Genomic DNA, 17376 nt, shown 5'->3' with positions numbered 1-17376 from the left:
TCAATAAATATATTAACATGTGCAATCTTACTTATTTTTCTGTTTGTTAGCTTACATTACCTTTTTTATTTTACTTATCTTATTTACTCATTTTACTAAATGTATCTTACTTAATTGTTATTCTATTAGGCACTGGTGCTAGAAATAGTACTTTTTTATATTATACACTTGTATTTTATACGCTTGAAATTGTTGCAATTTTGTTGTTACAATCTCTGGTACAAGAATTTCCTTCAGGATTAATAAAGTTCTATCTTATCTTATCTTATCTTATATAAATTTTTGGTTGTTTTTTTGTAGAATAGCCTATACGGTACTTGATTGATCCCTGAAAAGAAAAGCTACTTTTCACATGACATGGCAGCTATAGGAAGAAACAAACACCATGTTAATAAAAATGTGATTGTCAGACCACAGACAATATTGATTATTGATTACATAAAAGTTACTGATTTCAGTAATATCCAGCCTGCCCCGAAAGCTCTTTATAAAGTCAAATAAAGAATTAAATTCATTGGCATGAGTGTTGATGTTACCTTGTTTTGCCAAATCTAAATTACAGTTCAATATCACATTTTAATACGTAGGCTATAAACAAAATAAAATAGATCAATAATCACAAGTTAATAACGTTATTATTAATTTATCTCCAAGTTAATTATGGAAAGGAATGTGATCAGGGCAGTAAAAAATAGCACTGTTACACTACGACCATAGCCTTTAATAATTAGAATAAATAATGATAATCTTAATAATCTTAATAGTTATTATTAATTTATCTCAAAATCATATAGTGAAGGGGATGTGCTCAAGACAGTAAAAATGCCACTGCTACACTATGACTATAACCTTTAATAATTTTAATAATTATTATAATTAATAATAATAATAATTATAATAATTATAATAATCAAGTTATTATTAATTTATCTCCAAGTTAATTAGTGAAATGAATGTGATCAAGACAGTAAAAATAAATAAATAATAAGCTATATTTGTAGGCCTATAGTACTTGTCTTAACAACGTTACAAAGTGCTTCACAGCAAGGAAAAAAAAATACATTAAAACAATAAAACTAAAATACAATAAAATAGAATACAGATAAATAAATTGCAATGAAATAAAATCATCATTATTATTATTCGCCTGTTTGAATGCGCATGCGTAAAGCAATAGGTCAACGGTCAACATGCCACAACATCACATCCTTTTCATCCTCTTCATCACAGACAGAGAGGTCGCAGCCTGCTGATTCATCTCATCTCTCTGTGGGGCTGAAATCCTCTACATTACGCCTACATTTCCCAGCATGCCCGCAGCTCAGAGCGGAAGTGTCGTCTCAGAGAGACTTATAAAGCTGCTTTCTCACAGGCAGGCAGCTGAAATAGAGCAATGCGTAGCGGGGTGAACCTGCCGAGGCAGCAGCGATGATGGGACGAGACCGGAGACCAAATGACAGCTTGAGCTGGAATCTAGGCTGAACCGCATCCAGACACACACACCGGACCGGACACTGTCGGGCTGCTTCACACTATGTGACAGCTGCAGCTCTCCCTTCAGAGGCGCAATATATTATTTTTAATTTATTTCTTTTTTAAATGTGAGAATGGATCCGGTGGAATGGGTGCTAAAGTTGACCCGGTGGTGTCCTTTGGAGGTTGCGGCGCTCCGTCTCCAACTGGACTAGAATTGTGGAAATGCTGCCTCTCTCTGTCTCTGTGGGACGGTGAGATCATTTACATCTGTATAGGGCAGAAATAACGGGAGCCGGTTGTGAAGGAGATAACGGAATTACCTCTCGGACCGAAGAACTGTGTGAGCGCACTGGATCTCTCCAGGATCTCACCCAAATGAAGACACTGGAGACACCGAAGACACTGGACACCTTCCAGTCAATTGTTTTATAGGTAGACTTCTTTTTGCATGTTGTTTTTTGTCCCCTAGAAATAAACCACAATTCATGCAATTGCACTGCATGAGCCGTTAATCCGCACATGTATGAAAAACGTTCAGTTAAATTGTACTTTTTATTGTGTGGATTAAATGCACAAGGCTGTTCCACATAGTGTGAGCATTGTGAGTGTGCAATGTGCATTCTTTTTGATTATGATTCTTGTCACCAGCTGGACATAAAGAGCATTATTAGCCTTTAGATATAGCCGGTAATGACATAAAGAATCACACAAGAGAGAGAATATGACGCCAAGGTGTAACATTAGTAGTTTTTGTTAATTATTAATCTCATGAACCTTTTACGCGCACCTCTCCAATGGATGCATGTTGCCAAAAGGTCAAGTCATTTTGCGTAAAAAAGCGCATTTAGGAGGCAATGACTTGGAAACATCAGTGCACGGATGAAAGGAAACTTATTGCACCTGCACTTGTTTGATGGAGTTGCGTTTTACGCACCGGAAAGCATGCGCCCTACAAATATGGAGATCTTCTAGGTCTGTCTTCTTCTTCTTTTCTAAAAAGTTTTGCATCAAAGATGCATGGCTTTTTTTATGAGACAGTCTGCTACAAATAGACATTTTTTAATCTGGTGAGTTTTTTTTTTTTTTTGGTTGGAAATCATGATGTGGATCCCCCTGATGTGGTGATTTTCTTGCTGTTTCCATGCGCCTTTCTTCTCCTCCAGACCTCTGGACGTTGTTGTGGATTGTGTTGCTCTTTAATGCGATGGGCTGCATCCAGAGTATCAGGTGTAAGCCCAAGAGTTTCCGAGACAGTGTCGTCGTCCAGGAGGTGAACACGTCCATCGACCCAAACCCCACCAGCATCGACGAGTCCTCCAGTGTGGTCCTGCGCTACCGGACGCCGCACTTCAGAGCTCACGCCCGGGTCCTGGTGCCGCCAGTAGCCGGTAAAGAGACGTGGACCATCGGCTGGATTCAAGCCTGTAACCACATGGAGTTCTACAATATGTATGGAAGCAAAGGGATGTAAGTATCATGGGCGCTTTTTTTTTTTTTTTTTTTTTCTACTGTGTTGTCAGGCTTTGACGATCATCATGATGAGCATGTGTTGCCGGAATTTGGTTGAGACTCATGTACCGGGAATGATGAGGAACATTCATTCTTTAAATGAACAAGAGAAGTGCAATGCTTTATCTTTGGCATATTGAACCTTAAAACTGATAAATAAAGCCCTTGGGGCTCTGTTAGGTTCATAACTTATGCCACAAATCAGATAATATAATTTAAATCAAAGTTGGTTACTTGGAAAATGTTTTTTTTTTTTTTTATCCTTTACCTCCTCAAGACTATGGTCATGTGTTACAGAAACAAGTTAACATTAGAGCTGCAATTACACTTCAATATCGATTAATTTGCCAATTATTTTTTCTATTAATAAATTTTTTGGTTTATGAAATGTCAAAAAAAGTGTGAAGAAATGCCAGTCACGACTTCTCAGAGCCCAAGGTGACGTCTTCAAATGTCCTGTTTTGTCCAAAACCCCAAAGTTATTCAGTTTACTATCATATATGACAAATCTGGCCATTTGAGAAGCTGGAACCTGAGAATGTGTAGCATGAATCTATTATCAAAAATAGTTTCCAATAAATTTTCTGTTGATCGACTAATCAATTAACATTTTAATCTATAGTTCACATAAGTAGTTATGTAGTACTTTGGAACATGTAAACGTGTTAACATATATTTTGTTTATACCATCCGACTCCGATTGAAACATGAGACACTTTTGGAGAAATGCTTTCACCCAAAATAGAGAACTTCAAGTTAGTTTGAACTCAAGCATGTTAGGCACTCATCTCGCCAGTGTTGGCATTCCTGTTTTTGTATTAGACATAATGCTAAAATTATTGTTCAGTGAACATATTCGTAAAGGTTGCAACCAAGTGAAACTTCTCATGTGTGAAAGCGAGTAGGCGAAAACGGGAAAACACGAATGTCTCTCTCTAGAGCCAGTGTTTAGTTTGTCCGTTCTGGGCTACTGTAGAAACACTCGAGCTCCATGAAGAGGACCCGCTCCGTATGCAGATATAAACGGCTCATTCTGAGGTAACTAAAACACAACGATTCATATTTTCAGGTGATTTATAGACTAAAGAAAACCTACTTATTAATATTATATTCAATTTCTGTCAATAGATCCCCCTAAATGTTACACACTGTTCCTTTAAGTAGTGAAACTTGTCTATGGTTGCATCTGGGATGCCCAGTTGAACGCCAGCATCAGTCTGTGTCGTGCAATGAAAATATTAACATCTGTATTCAGGAAGATAAGTAGAGTAAGTAAATTGACTTGTCTGTAAGTGAACTTTAATGTTGCTCGGTTATCTACAGTATGTGGGCTTGTGGCTGCGTGCCTGCAGGCTACAAAGTACTTCAAAACCTGACAGATATGAGAGAAGGACATTGTGATGGAAAATAATTGCTTTGACCTTTCAGACCCCCCCCCCCCCCGCTTGTCTATACAGTTATTTTGCGTTATAAACAAGAGCAAATTCAGCTTTAAGGAAATCAGTGGGAGTGTCTATGTGTGCTATAAGTACAAATGTTAGAAAAGTAGCGTTCTTATATCCTGTAGTGGGCAACCACACGCTGACCCAGAATATGCTTTATCTGTAGACATTGAAAGGATGTTTGAGTGCTGCATGTCTAAGATTAGAGACATAGTCCCCTCCCCAACACCCCAACCCAGTATGGTGCTACATGTGTGTGTGTGTGAGAGAGAGAGAGACAGTGAGAAAGTCCTCAGTTACTTTCTAAAAATCCACTATGATCAATGCCTTTTGTAGACTGCATTTTTAGTTACAGTAATTGCTTCTTTCATCCGAGCTTGAACATTCACTTTTTGTATCCTGCTGAAGATGAGTTGTCGTGCTATTTTGTCAAGTTTTTTGTTAGTGATGTACCGTTCATATAAAAGGAACATAGACACATTCAAAAAACGTCCAATTTTGAAACACAATAGACAAAAAGTAGAAGAGCTCCTGACTTTGAAGGTCAAAGGTCAACTTTATTGTCCTGCCAGGGGAAATTCATGTGGTCATACACGTCTCATAAAAAGCCCAAAACATAACATTGGAGACTAATTCCCAGTGTTGTGTACTTGACTGGGCTCACAGAGGTAGTTTTTTCCTATCTTTCAAGGTGTAAAAGATTGCATTAATTACCAAACGGGATGCAAAATATCGCGAACGGACGTTGAAACAGACTTAAATTACAAACGCTGGCACAAAAGTGGGACATTTTAGGTTAAATGTCACTTGGCAGCATTTTTCAGCTATTAAAGAACAACGGCAATCAGCACCTTCACATATGATATGTGCTTAAGAACATAACTCATAACTCTTTGTGATTATTTTTTGTGAAATGTAATTATTCATTAATATGTAATTTAGCTTTGGCAATAATGTAACCTGAACATTTATGCCAATAAAGCTTATTTATATTTGAATTTGAACTCTAAAGGCAGGAAAACAACAAACATGCAATTAATATAATTAATCTCCAAAATCATGTCAGCATATGGTAAATACAGACAAACCACATTGACAAAGAAGAAGAGTGATCACACATATACATGTATATATATATAGCACTAGGGGTGTTTGAATGCTCCCACCCACAAATCCCCCCTTTGTGCAGCGTCTACATTACATTCTACCCCACGTAGCTCACACACTTAAAAAAAAATGTTCTCTATATATCATCGTATACGCCATTATTAAAGTCGTTAAACTTCACAACCACATTGAGGCCACTTATTCTTGATGTTCATTTTTGAAGCCGCTCTTTAAGATGCGAGAGATGAGTCTGCTCTCACTGCTGAGGCTCTCATACTAAGTAGTTTCTTTGATGGCAATAAAGCTTCAGCGTGCTGTAATTGGACAGAACAGCTGAGGACGGTAATGTGGAGGATTTCTCTGTTGGCTTTGGATGACGTGCTCTGGATTCTGGACACATTCATCGTCTCTCCTCCTCCCTGTTTGTTGTATAGCCGTCTTTTTAGAATGGCTTTACTTCTAGGGTTGAGCAGTGTGTGTGTGTGTGTGTGTGTGTGTATTTATCAACAGGCAGGCAGTCACACATACCGATGTGTGATTACATGAGGCCTCTTGTGTTACCCTAAAAATTTGAAGGCGCTAAAAATAGGAAGTGTGGCAGAAGTGAAACTAAAAAAGATCTGTTGTAAGAGTTTGATGCAATTTGCTTTGGCTATGTTTCTTAAAATGAAGTTTAACCCTAGTCATTAACATTAAAGGGGACATATCATGCTCATTTTCAGGTTCATACTTGTATTTAGGGTTTCTACTAGAACATTTAATGTTCAAAAAACACATTATTTTTCTCATACTGTCTGTCTGAATATACATGTGTTCACCCTCTGTCTGAAACGCTCCGTTTTAGCGTCTGTCTCTTTAAAACCCAATCCCGAAAAAGCCCTGTCTGCTCTGATTAGCTCGCAAGAAAAATATGGTGCACCTTTACAAAGGTAGTTTGGCGATATATAGTATTCTAATGAGGCTGCATGTGACATAGGAAGGGGTGTCAAATCTGATCACGTTTTCTGGGCAGCCCACAAAAACTGATTGATTATTTCAGTTTGTGGGTTGGTAGACACTCCAGATACACAAATGTACTGTATGTGCACAAGCACTGAAAAAGGGAGTTTTTCATGATATGTCCACTTTAATTTTGCGCACAGAACTTGCTGCCAATATTCTTGATAGAGCAGTGTGGTAGTCTACACACGACACATACAGGTGGTGAGGCTTAAGCATGCTGTAATTGATTAGTTAATTGCATTGGCACCGTCTTTCTTCACTTCTACTCCTACAAAGTTGATCCAGTCTTCGCCATCTGCTACTGCATCTTATCAACAGAATTCTGATACTCTAAACCAATTTGCCCACAACATGCAAATGAAAAATTAATGTTGCAGAAACAGGATATGAGCTGTGTTTCTGTGTGGCTCAGTAGAAACACGATTTCTCAATGAAGGAAGTTTTTAATAATCCTCGTGTTGTCATCAGACCTAAAGCTTTGGAACCTTTTACACATCGTCTGCTCAATTTCAGCCCGTGAAATCAACTTACATTAAGATTTCTGTCCAAAACACATGCAATCTTCACAATATGTTGAAAGACAGCAGATATCTTTTGGATGCATTTTTCAAGAGGGTTGTTATACTCTAACATGTGGTGGTGAATTTGGCTTAAGATGATATTGGTTCAGTCAAACCTTTGCTAAAGAGCTTTCAGTTCTGATTTATAGAACACAGGGCCTATAACAATCACTGAAGGTTTAATAATAATAGGTGAACAGGAAATTGAACCGTGTACTACAGCAGTGGTTCCCAAATTTTTGACATCCCTGTCAGATAAACTCAAGTACCCGCTTCATCAACACCACCAGTCATGATCCAAAATGTTCCAAATGTTCATTTGAACTGACTTTAAACTGGATGTTATTTTACACGATTAAAGGGACAGTGTGTAAAATTTAGGGGGATCTATTTGCAGAAATGGAATATAATAAGTATATTTTATTTAGTGTACAATAACCTGAAAATAAGAATCGAGTTTGCGTTACTTTAGAATGAGCCGTTTATATCTACTACATAGGAAGCGGGTCCTCTTCACGGAGACGGCTGCCATGTTTCTACAGTAGCCCAGACTGGACAAACCAATCGCGTTTTCACGTTTGCCACTGTAGTTCTCCTACACGCTGGGCACACGGGAGAAGTTTCAGTCGGTTGCAATCTGCAACCTCACCACTAGGTGCCGCCAAATCCTACACATTGCACTTTTAACACTATAAAAGTGGATATTGTTAAAAATATTCTTCAAACAATATCCACTTTTATAGTATAGTACAATACAATTAAACCATCAGCGTTCTGTCTGTGTTGTAGTCTGGTCAAGTTTGCATTTGTACTACCAGTGGCAGAAACTTGACGTATCATCCCTTTATCCATTATTTAGCTATCTCAACCCCTTATCCAGTCAGTGCAAACTGGCTAACTGTGTGAACTGTTAATATTCCTTTTAATGTTAGCTGTCTTTTTCAGCCATTTATCCATTATTTAGCTAATTATTTCAACCACTTATCTAGTAAGTGTAGCTAACCGTTTGAACTGTTTATATTGCTTTTGATGTTAGCTATCTATTTCAGCCGTTAATACATCATTAAGCTAACTAAATTTATTTCAACCACTTATCCAGAAAGTGTAGCTAACCGTTTGAACTATTTACAGTATATTCCTTTTATTGTTAGCTATCTATTTCAGCCATTTATCCATTTAGCTAATTATTTCAACCACTTCTCCAATAGGCTAAGTGTAGCTAACTGTTTGAACTGTCTATATTCCTTTTAATGTTAGCTATCCACTGTATATCAGCCATTTATTCATTACTTTTAGCTAACTATTTAGACATCTCTGCTCACTTGCTAACTTTATAGCTCACTCAATATGTGTACATATGTTTATTCTTTAGTCAAATCATAATCCCGTGGCAGCTACAGTAGTTCCCCTGAGCTAAAAGTAGCCCTGGTTGGGAGTCACTGTGCTAGAGTGCATGCACCATTTGCACTAACTGACATGCTCAGTCACAATGCGAGGCAGTTGAGTATTTTTTTTTGAGTGAATGGTTGTTAACCTCCCTGCGGTTCTGTCGCAAACACTCACACCACTTATGTCAGACCATTTGGCTGTGACAAAGCCGGCAGTGAAGACACAAACAGGAAGTGAGCCATATCTCTGCAATGCTTTCACCACTCATGATCAAAGTTCCTCAGCGGGTAGACGCCTTCACATCGTACCTGTCTGTCTGCAGTCAACAGTCTGCTGTTGAAATATTGTCTGAGTTCCTGACAAAGTGGAGAATTGCTGCAAATTGTTTTGGATGCATCAGTTGAGAGGATTAAGTGATTTTCCGGAACAGAAATGTATACACGCACACACAAGGGCCAGCTATTATCATGCATGACATGCTAATCTCACCCCCCGGGTGAATACATAAATCAGAATGCGCGGCCAGGCCGAGCAGGCAGTAAGTCATGGGGATGGTGATCAAACTGTTATCTCCTCTGTCCTACTGATCCTTAGCCTCAGAGAGTGAAAGGTAATCTTAGTCCTGCTGCGGGTGGAAAATCCATAGGTGGACAGACCAGAGGTGCCAGCAGGTCACTCCAGCCATTCAGTGTCGCCCGCCGTGTGTGTCACAATATTTTATTGTTGTATTGTACTTTTCCTCTGCAGAAAATTGTCGGAAAGCTCCAACTGTGAGGCTTTGAGTCAACTCCTTGTGTCTGTCATGTGTGCTGGATATGATATCAAGAAGGAGACTTGTCACCCTATTGAGATGCAAATTCTCAGCTATTTATACAGAAAGGATTAGACGGGAGAGCTTTTTACACGAGGAATCCTTTGGTTTGGTTTAGTGTGCCAGAGATGAATTTAAAGGATAATTCTTACAACGGGTTATATTTTTGTAGTTTTTGGCCATGATTTATATCAGTAATAGAAATGATGACATCTCTATAAAGACAGTTGATTAGACTGTTGTCAGGCCATTAAATGTGCGTTATCGGTCGCTATAAGCACCATAGATTTGGGCCAATAGGGGCCTACTACACCCAATAGTAGGTTTTATCATCTATTGACATGGCAGATAACCGAAAGAAAGTATAAAACAGCACGACAGCCAACTCCAGCGACTGTAGGACATTAGTCAGGCGTTGTAGTATAGACAGCATGAGGCCAGGGTTTTCCTGTGTGAAACCAACAACGTGTAGTTGTCTTTGTGTTCAGAAGCGTTAAGTTTCACTTTCACTTTTGAAACCAAAAACATGATGTTTTTGTTGTCTAAATCTAAAAAAAGTTGTAGTTTTGTTGCCTAAACCTAAAGAAGCCTTTCTGTTTGTGTTCAAAACGTAACAGTTCATTCATTCAGTTTTATGTGTTACAACGTACCTGGAAGAGAAAACAAAGGCAATATGGTCCAAACTGCCAATTGTAAACATACATCTCAGTTTACAGACAACTTCCTGGTTCAACTTTGGGTCACTGTACTTGTACGTGCATACAGTTCTCTTGTGCAACTATGCATTATTACACAACATTTCACTCCAAAGGAAGTGGTTTAAATAAAAACTGGCTTGATTGTTGTTGTTCGATCATGTTTCTTGCCCCGTCAGTTATCATAACCGATAAAATGATGACCAAAGCTATGATCAAAACACCAAATTTGTATTAAAGTGCAATTATCCTTTAATCTCAACAGCCACTTAAAGGTACAGTGTGAAGGATTTGTTTGCATCTAGTGGTATGGTTGCAGATTGCAACCAACTGAGTACCCCTCCGCTCACTCCACCCTTACCAAGACCGGGGTAACGTGAGCCGCCGAGTGCAAAACTGTGGCAACGTCGTTTGCCTCGCTCAGAGGCCATCCTTACTATAATAACACAAATTTAGGAGCAATGGAAGTCAGATGACGGCTGGTGGTACCACGGTTTTGCACTCTGCGGCTCACGTTACCGCTTGTCGAAGAACTACGGTGGCCTTCAGGTAACATAAAAGTCTCTCTCTAGAGCCAGTGTTTGGTTTGTCCGTTCTGGGCTACTGTAGAAACATGGCAGAGCAACATGGCAGACTCCGTGAAGAGGACCCGCTCCTATGTAGATATGAAGGGCTCATTCTAAGCTAGCGAGAACAGAACGATTCTTTTCAGGTACACTAATGAAAAGATCCCCTGAAATGTTACGCACTATTTCTTTAATGACTATGAGCTCCATTTCTGGGTAAATACTCATCTGTGACTCTCAACCTCCAGGTCGAGTTGGGAGCTCCCCGACCTGCGTGAGGGCAAAATCCAGGCCATCAGCGACTCGGATGGGGTGAACTACCCGTGGTACGGCAACACCACGGAGACATGCACTGTGGTAGGCCCCACCAAGAAGGACAGCAAGTTCACTGTTAGTATGAATGACAATTTCTACCCCAGCGTGACCTGGGGTGTGCCCGTCAGCGACAGCAACGTGCCTCAGCTTAGCAGCATCCGCCGAGACCAGAGCTTTACGACCTGGCTTGTGGCCATCAACCAGGCCACCTCAGAGACACTCGTCCTGCAGACAATCCGCTGGAGGATGCGGCTTCACATCCACGTGGACCCGGAAAAACCTCTGGGTCACAGGGCCGTTCTGAACGAGCCCGTGTCACAGGATCAGCCCCAGATCCTGGGCAAGAACGAGTCCATCCCCTCTAACGCCACGGTCAAGCCCAACGCCAACGATGCCCAGGTGCTGATGTGGCGGCCAAAGAACGGTGACCCGGTGGTGGTCATCCCACCCAAATACTGACCTGTTTCACTGACCAGACTGGCCTTGGATACCTTAACAGTATCATCTCTTATTTCTTTTGTTCCTGCTCATCACCAGCTCTCACCGCTTTAACCCTTTCCCCTCTTTTTTTTGCCTCTATATTCTTCTCTCTTATGTTTAAAAAAAAAAAAGACAGAGAGAAAAACAGGCAACAGGCTCTGAGAAAAAGACCAGCTGTTGCTCTGAGGTGGGGGCTTGAGCACACTTTTTGAAACTGGAGCGAACAAACTGCAACCATTCTACCTTCAAACCGGGTCGGGTCGCACTGTGCTAAACGAAGTCATTGCAAAAATGAAGAGAATTTCTTTGTTTTTATATTTCAGTTTTATATTTTGGCTGTTTGGGCCAAGTGATATGGGGTTTGTGAGTGTGGGTGCATTTTAAGTATTTACATGACCATGTCTGCGCACCTGCTGCATACATGGATATGCACAAACCTTGAATACCAGTTGTGTTTTTATTTATGGGCTGGGAGAAGAGTGCATTTCATTTTGTTTGTTGTTGCATTTGGGTGACATACTAGATTTTAGTACTTTTTTTAAGAACATGCAAGACATTCAATCCATGCTGCCTTAAGTTTACATCGCTTTTCCACTGCAAACGTTTTAGCCTTAAACAAAGTGCAATGCAGTATTTTGCTTATTCGTCCCGTCTCTTCCAGATTGTTGGTGCTGGCGTGTGTGGGTTTAGGACAGGAACAATACCACAGAAGAAGACCGCGGTCTGAAGGCTTTTGCATGTACCTGACAAATGTAATGTCTCACGAGTACAACCAGCGTTACGCATAGACACAGTGACACAACGAGCTAACTAGTTGTGTTTTCAAGTGTATTATGCAACAGAAGAGATGCTCTGTACTGATACAGAGAACAGCTGTAACAGCTGTTCCCTTGTCAATAGCACTCGACACAATAATGTGCAATAACAGCTTGAGCAAAAAGCACTCCTCAGCTAACCTCATTTCATTCACTTCCTATTCTGTTTATAGGCAGTTGTAGCATTCAACATCGGAAGTTTTCCTTTCTCTGTTTCACTCCATCTCAGGGCCCCTTTTTCACTTCCTTCCTGTCTGGCCTACTCTTTCTTGCCACAGCACAGCGAGAAACTAAGTGTTTGTATTGCTCACATTGAACAATCAATACTTTGATTAATAAGCAGACACAGACAGGGGAAATAACTGGAGACTTACAGTAATAAGAACAGCAGGATATCTGCTGTGTTGTCACTCTTGACAATCTTACACACGTTTTATTTAGCCTATTATTATTGCCTTCCTTTAAATCAATAACAGCCCTTTTCACAACGCGTCTCTCGTGTTAACAGTGCATTTTATCCCTCGCCCTCAATCATCTGTAATTTTTATCTACACCAGTGTTCCTCCTCTCACTTCCTCTTTCTCGTTTTCTATCTGTTGTCGAGGCTGAAAAGCAGAGCAGGAGGTATGCAAGTTTGATCCTGACTGCTCGGTTGGCATATAGATGACCCACTTCTCTGCCCTGCCAGTTGTAGCTCTCGCTTGCAGAAATGTGGGGGTTTGTCTCCCTTTATTTCACCGCCGCTAAGACACAAACACGCGCATACACAAACAGCTCTGGTCAGCTAAATACCAACATTAAATGAGATGATGCCCGTTAAGCTGTTAATCTTTGAGACGGGGCTTCAGCTGCAGACTCTTAAAAGCAGAGAGAAAGGCTGTGTTTATCACAGGAAGCCCAAATAGGGATAAAAAGTGATTTATGTACACATACTATTTTAAAATCTGTTAATGAGCTCTGTAAGTTGGCCAGTTTTTAATGGCCAGTTTTTCACTTTCAGATGTTACAAACAAGCTCACTGTGCTCACCAGGTTCCCATGTTATGCCTCCAACCAAAGGAATAATTTGCATGCAAATCTGATCTGCACCGTGTATCTCAGAAAGATCAGTAAGCCGCTGCTATTTCAGTGTATTAGCGTCTTCTTACTATCGTACTATCGTACAAAGCATTCATCCATCAGACTTTGTGTTTTTTAGGATATTCTCTCCATATAACCGTTACACGACAGAATTATTCAGTAGAACTTTGGCTGATATTTCTACCAAGAATAGTTTGAAATTTGGGGAAATACGTTTATTCGCTTTATTCTTTCGATAATTAGATGAGAAGATCGATACCACCAAAGAGTATAGAAGCAAACAGATGAAACTCCAGTGTTTTTTTGACAACATCCGATGCCACCATTTTGGACTGAAAATGCTTTATATAAATATTTATAATAATAATAAACATTTTACTGGCGTCCAGCAGTTTCCGACATTCCTGCAAAAAATCACACCATAATCATTTCAATATTTTTTTCAATGAAAATGAGATTAATGATGTACAAATGATCATTCCCTCTTATATCACAAATCACGTTGCAATATCAGTCAAAATAATCGCAATTAGATATTTTTTCAAAATCGTGCAGCCCTGTACTGTAATGCCTATTTCTCTCCTCAAATGTTTTCAAAAACATATTTTAGTGTACTGTTTAGTTGTAAAATGAGAAAGTGTCCCGGCCGCCATGTTGAGAACAGTCGAGCCAAAACCAGCCACAGATCATCTGTCTCATGTACTACTGTCAGGATATAGTGACAGTCTGAGCAATTATGACAAAAAGTTACCAAGTGTAGCTTTAATGTAGTATTATTTAGCTGAACCAGAGCTCAAACATCCATTTGATCAATTTGATGCCACCAGCGATTCTAATTACATTTTAAGCCCACGCATGACTGAATATAGCCGCTCCTGCTCGGCTCGGTTCATGTGTAACTAGGATAGCCTCTGCTCAGGCTGGGTCGCAGGGCTCTTGCTGTGCTGAGGGGAGAAGGGAAGTAAAAGGCTGGTGGGGGGACTGCTGTCATAATTAGATCTGCTGTGACACACTTGCATGCCCTAGATGGACTGAACTGTGCCGAGTCGGTGCCGTGCAACGCCAGGGCCAGCTGGACTCATGGGTGAGGGTTTAAGTGAGGTCAAACAGCAAAGGTCAGGGTCAAAGTGTTTGTGTGAAGGGAGCCGTCAAAGTCCTAAAAATGAACCAAGTGGCGGTGAGGGAGTATTCTGAATACAAAGGTGAAAACTAATTTAGACATTAAAGCCAGATTAAAATAACGGTGACATTTACCGAGCACAACTTGGACGTTAACCACAGTTTATTTCAGTTTGTGGTTTGTTCTGAAGGCGGCAGAGAAAGCTGCAGCTCATGTTATGATAGTACTCTGGAGCTGGACAACATGTAATGTAGTTCAACCTGAACACGCAGAGTGTCCCGCACTCACAACATGTGTGTGTGTAGTCATGTGAGCGTGTGTGTTTAAATCCCATTTGAGGGATTTAGGAAGGATGAGGAGTTTCACTGATGTGCTTCTGCTGTTGTTGAGTCATGATTCTTTCTCTCACACACACACACACACACAAACAAAGTGCAGGGGAGGTTACGTCCTTGTCATAAAACAGGGACAGAGCTTGCCCTCACACACACACATAAAAACACACACATAAACACCCTGAGGGGACGGAGCAGGCCTGGTGTGGTATCGGATTGTCACAGCAGTGTCACATTGGCAGTGAGGACTCATTTATTAGCCCTGCACGTGGACCGTCTGAACACATGCACATGCTACAAAGCCATATGCACAAACACACCTGTTTACTAATAAACAGGAAGTGATACGTGCATTTATTTCTGCTGTTAAACTAGAGTGAGTAGGTTTTAACTGAGCTCATTGGGTGGGTGCCTGTCAACTATCAGTAGCATCTCGTGTTATTTTCTAGGATAAGGGCACTTAATTATCTTCTTTGTGTGTGTCTGAATTTGTTAAAGATGTGTTAATGTTGTGTATTTTGTGTTCACACAACAGAAGAACTTCATAAATTCTTTATGTGCTTCCTTAACTAAGCCACAGAAAAACAAAATCGCACAGTTTGTTTGCTGTACGGAGGACAAAAGCTGCCAAAATTGGACAAAGCCAAAACTATGCAGTAGGTTATTGTTAGTAACTCGTGAACTCTAAAACCTCTTGGCACTTAATAACAGGCCTGTTTTCGGTTGTTTTTGATCATTACATGTATTTAGCATGTCCTGAGAAACATCACAAATGCAAAATGTAGCCATGTGAAAGATTTTTCTTTTTTTTTTTCTGCTTGTACAGCTGGGCCAAGTGGATGAAAGCCTCCTCTCTTAAACCCACACCATTACAGTTCTTCTGAGGGCTGCTACCTTTGCTTCAGATTTAATTGCTGTTTAACTCCCATGAAGCATTAGTAAATCATCATCCCCCCCAATAGAGAGGTGAAGTCCCTCCTCTTCCAGCGGACTCCATGGGACCTATTTCGGAAGAAATATGTACGGTAGTCAACAGAGACAAATATTTTTTTGATCCCGTTTGAATTGCGCCATGAATCACACATGTTGGTCAATTTAAAAGATAATTTTGCAGGTCAAGAAAGTCAGTTAGTCGTAGGTTTGTCGTAGGTTTGTCGTAGTATCATTTAGTTTTGTGTGAAACCGCTCAGTGAACTACATCTCTCGTCTCGCACAACATATTTCACTAACACTAGCTAGCTAGAGCTAGCTAACTTAGCTATGTTCAATGCACAAATGAAACGTTATCTTACCTGATGTGTTTTCTCCAGCGACTCCTGGTGTCTTTAGCAGCCGGGAAGAGAAAGAACGATCAGACCCGTTGCTGGTGTGAGTTCATCCCAGTAGGAAACACACAGGCATCGTAGCTTCAGCAAGACGCGACGTCACTTTCACAACTTTTGGGTGTGTCGTCTTCCTTCATTACGTATTTTCAGTCTGATACTTCAACAGTTTTACAACAAACTGAGACTTTCGTGACTTGCAAAATTAAGTTTTTCAATTCAAACGGGATCAAAAAATTATTTGTCTATCTCCGTTGATTATGTTCATATTTTTTCCAAAATATGGTCCCATGGTGTTCCACCGGAAGGGGCGGGACTTGGCCTCTCTATAAAACATCCCCAGTTCACACTCAGGACCACCTGCCTTCATTTCCTGGCTTTGCCTTTTGGTTCTTTCCCATTAAAAAAGAAAAGTTCAGTTCATCTTGCTGTTCTCCTTACTATAAATCAACATAGTCCCCATGGTTTAAACACAACCATAAATGTAGCACAGAAGATAATATGAGCGACTATGTGTACGTTTCTCATCTTGTTTGGTTTGTTTCCTGGAAATACAGCACTGAAGTAGTTAAAGCAGTTTGTGTTCTTTGTGTTCAGCTTTGACTTTTACACCAATACTTGAAAATGGGTCAGTTCTGGCAAATATTTAAAACTGTGAAAATGCACAACACTGGGGAAACAAACCCTGAAAGAAAATATATAAAAAGGTCTTTTTCATGAATGAATAAAATGTGCAAATATTATCTGTTGTCTTTCCTTCTTTTCTTTTTAGCTCATATGTTTCCCATTGTGATATTCAAACAGTGAGTTTCCTTCGCTGTCTGGTAAATGTACACTCTACATTGACTTCCTTAATGACTGATTATACTGTGTGAATCTACTAGTTTCATCCATACATGTGCCACCTCAGGGTGCTTTTCTTTCCAAACATGTTGTTCTGTGGGTTTATTCACTGCACAAATCAAAGAACCAGATAGCCTCTGAGCCACGACAGAAAGAAAGAAATGCAGTCTCCGATGCCGAATTGAAAAATCTTGAAAGCCTGCATTCATACGAAGAAACCCCGAGGCTACACATACATGGCTGAGCACATGATGTACTGTATGCCAACTCGGGCAGTCAAGAGATCCCTACAGCACCGGAGAGGATGTTTCTGCTCTATATATGTCTCTTTTTGTTGATTAAAAGCAATGAAAGAAGATAAAGAGAGGACATAGTAGAGTGAAAGACTGGGTTAAATCAAGAGATGATAAAAAATAGACAGATTAATACAGTATAGATCCTTTAGACTCGTATGGTTAGGGACTATGTGGATTTGACATACATACAGTCGGGAAAACCTGAATCAATGAG

At 40.1% G+C, this 17376-nt stretch overlaps 1 protein-coding gene across 3 annotated transcripts; it reads left to right on the top strand.

Annotated features, from left to right (window-relative positions):
• The first annotated feature begins 1381 nt into the window (after positions 1-1381).
• Positions 1382-16766, top strand: fam78ab (family with sequence similarity 78 member Ab). Of its 3 annotated transcripts, none has more exons than XM_074618529.1 (3): positions 1383-1908; positions 2640-2943; positions 10806-13680. In XM_074618529.1, the coding sequence occupies exons 2-3, from the start codon at positions 2681-2683 to the stop codon at positions 11329-11331; spliced, it is 789 nt and encodes a 262-aa protein (XP_074474630.1). In that variant the 5' UTR covers positions 1383-1908; positions 2640-2680; the 3' UTR covers positions 11332-13680. The 3 variants fall into 3 exon arrangements, with proteins under 3 accessions (XP_074474629.1, XP_074474630.1, XP_074474631.1); XM_074618530.1 differs by lacking the exon at positions 1383-1908 and adding an exon at positions 2411-2543; XM_074618528.1 differs by having other exon boundaries at positions 1382-2943; positions 10806-16766.
• The last annotated feature ends 610 nt before the right edge of the window (positions 16767-17376 follow it).

This window comes from Sebastes fasciatus, chromosome 19 (genome assembly GCF_043250625.1).
Source record: "Sebastes fasciatus isolate fSebFas1 chromosome 19, fSebFas1.pri, whole genome shotgun sequence".
Taxonomy (NCBI): domain Eukaryota; kingdom Metazoa; phylum Chordata; class Actinopteri; order Perciformes; family Sebastidae; genus Sebastes; species Sebastes fasciatus.
Note: the sequence above shows the minus strand (reverse complement) of the source record. Positions and strands in the feature narration are given on the sequence as shown.

Coding starts and splice junctions, on each gene's coding strand:
- fam78ab (XM_074618528.1), top strand. CDS start 2,618: ATGCGCCTTTCTTCTCCTCCAGACCTCTGGACGTTGTTGTGGATTGTG. Junction 2,944..10,805: donor ATGTATGGAAGCAAAGGGAT/GTAAGTATCATG, acceptor CTCAACCTCCAG/GTCGAGTTGGGAGCTCCCCG.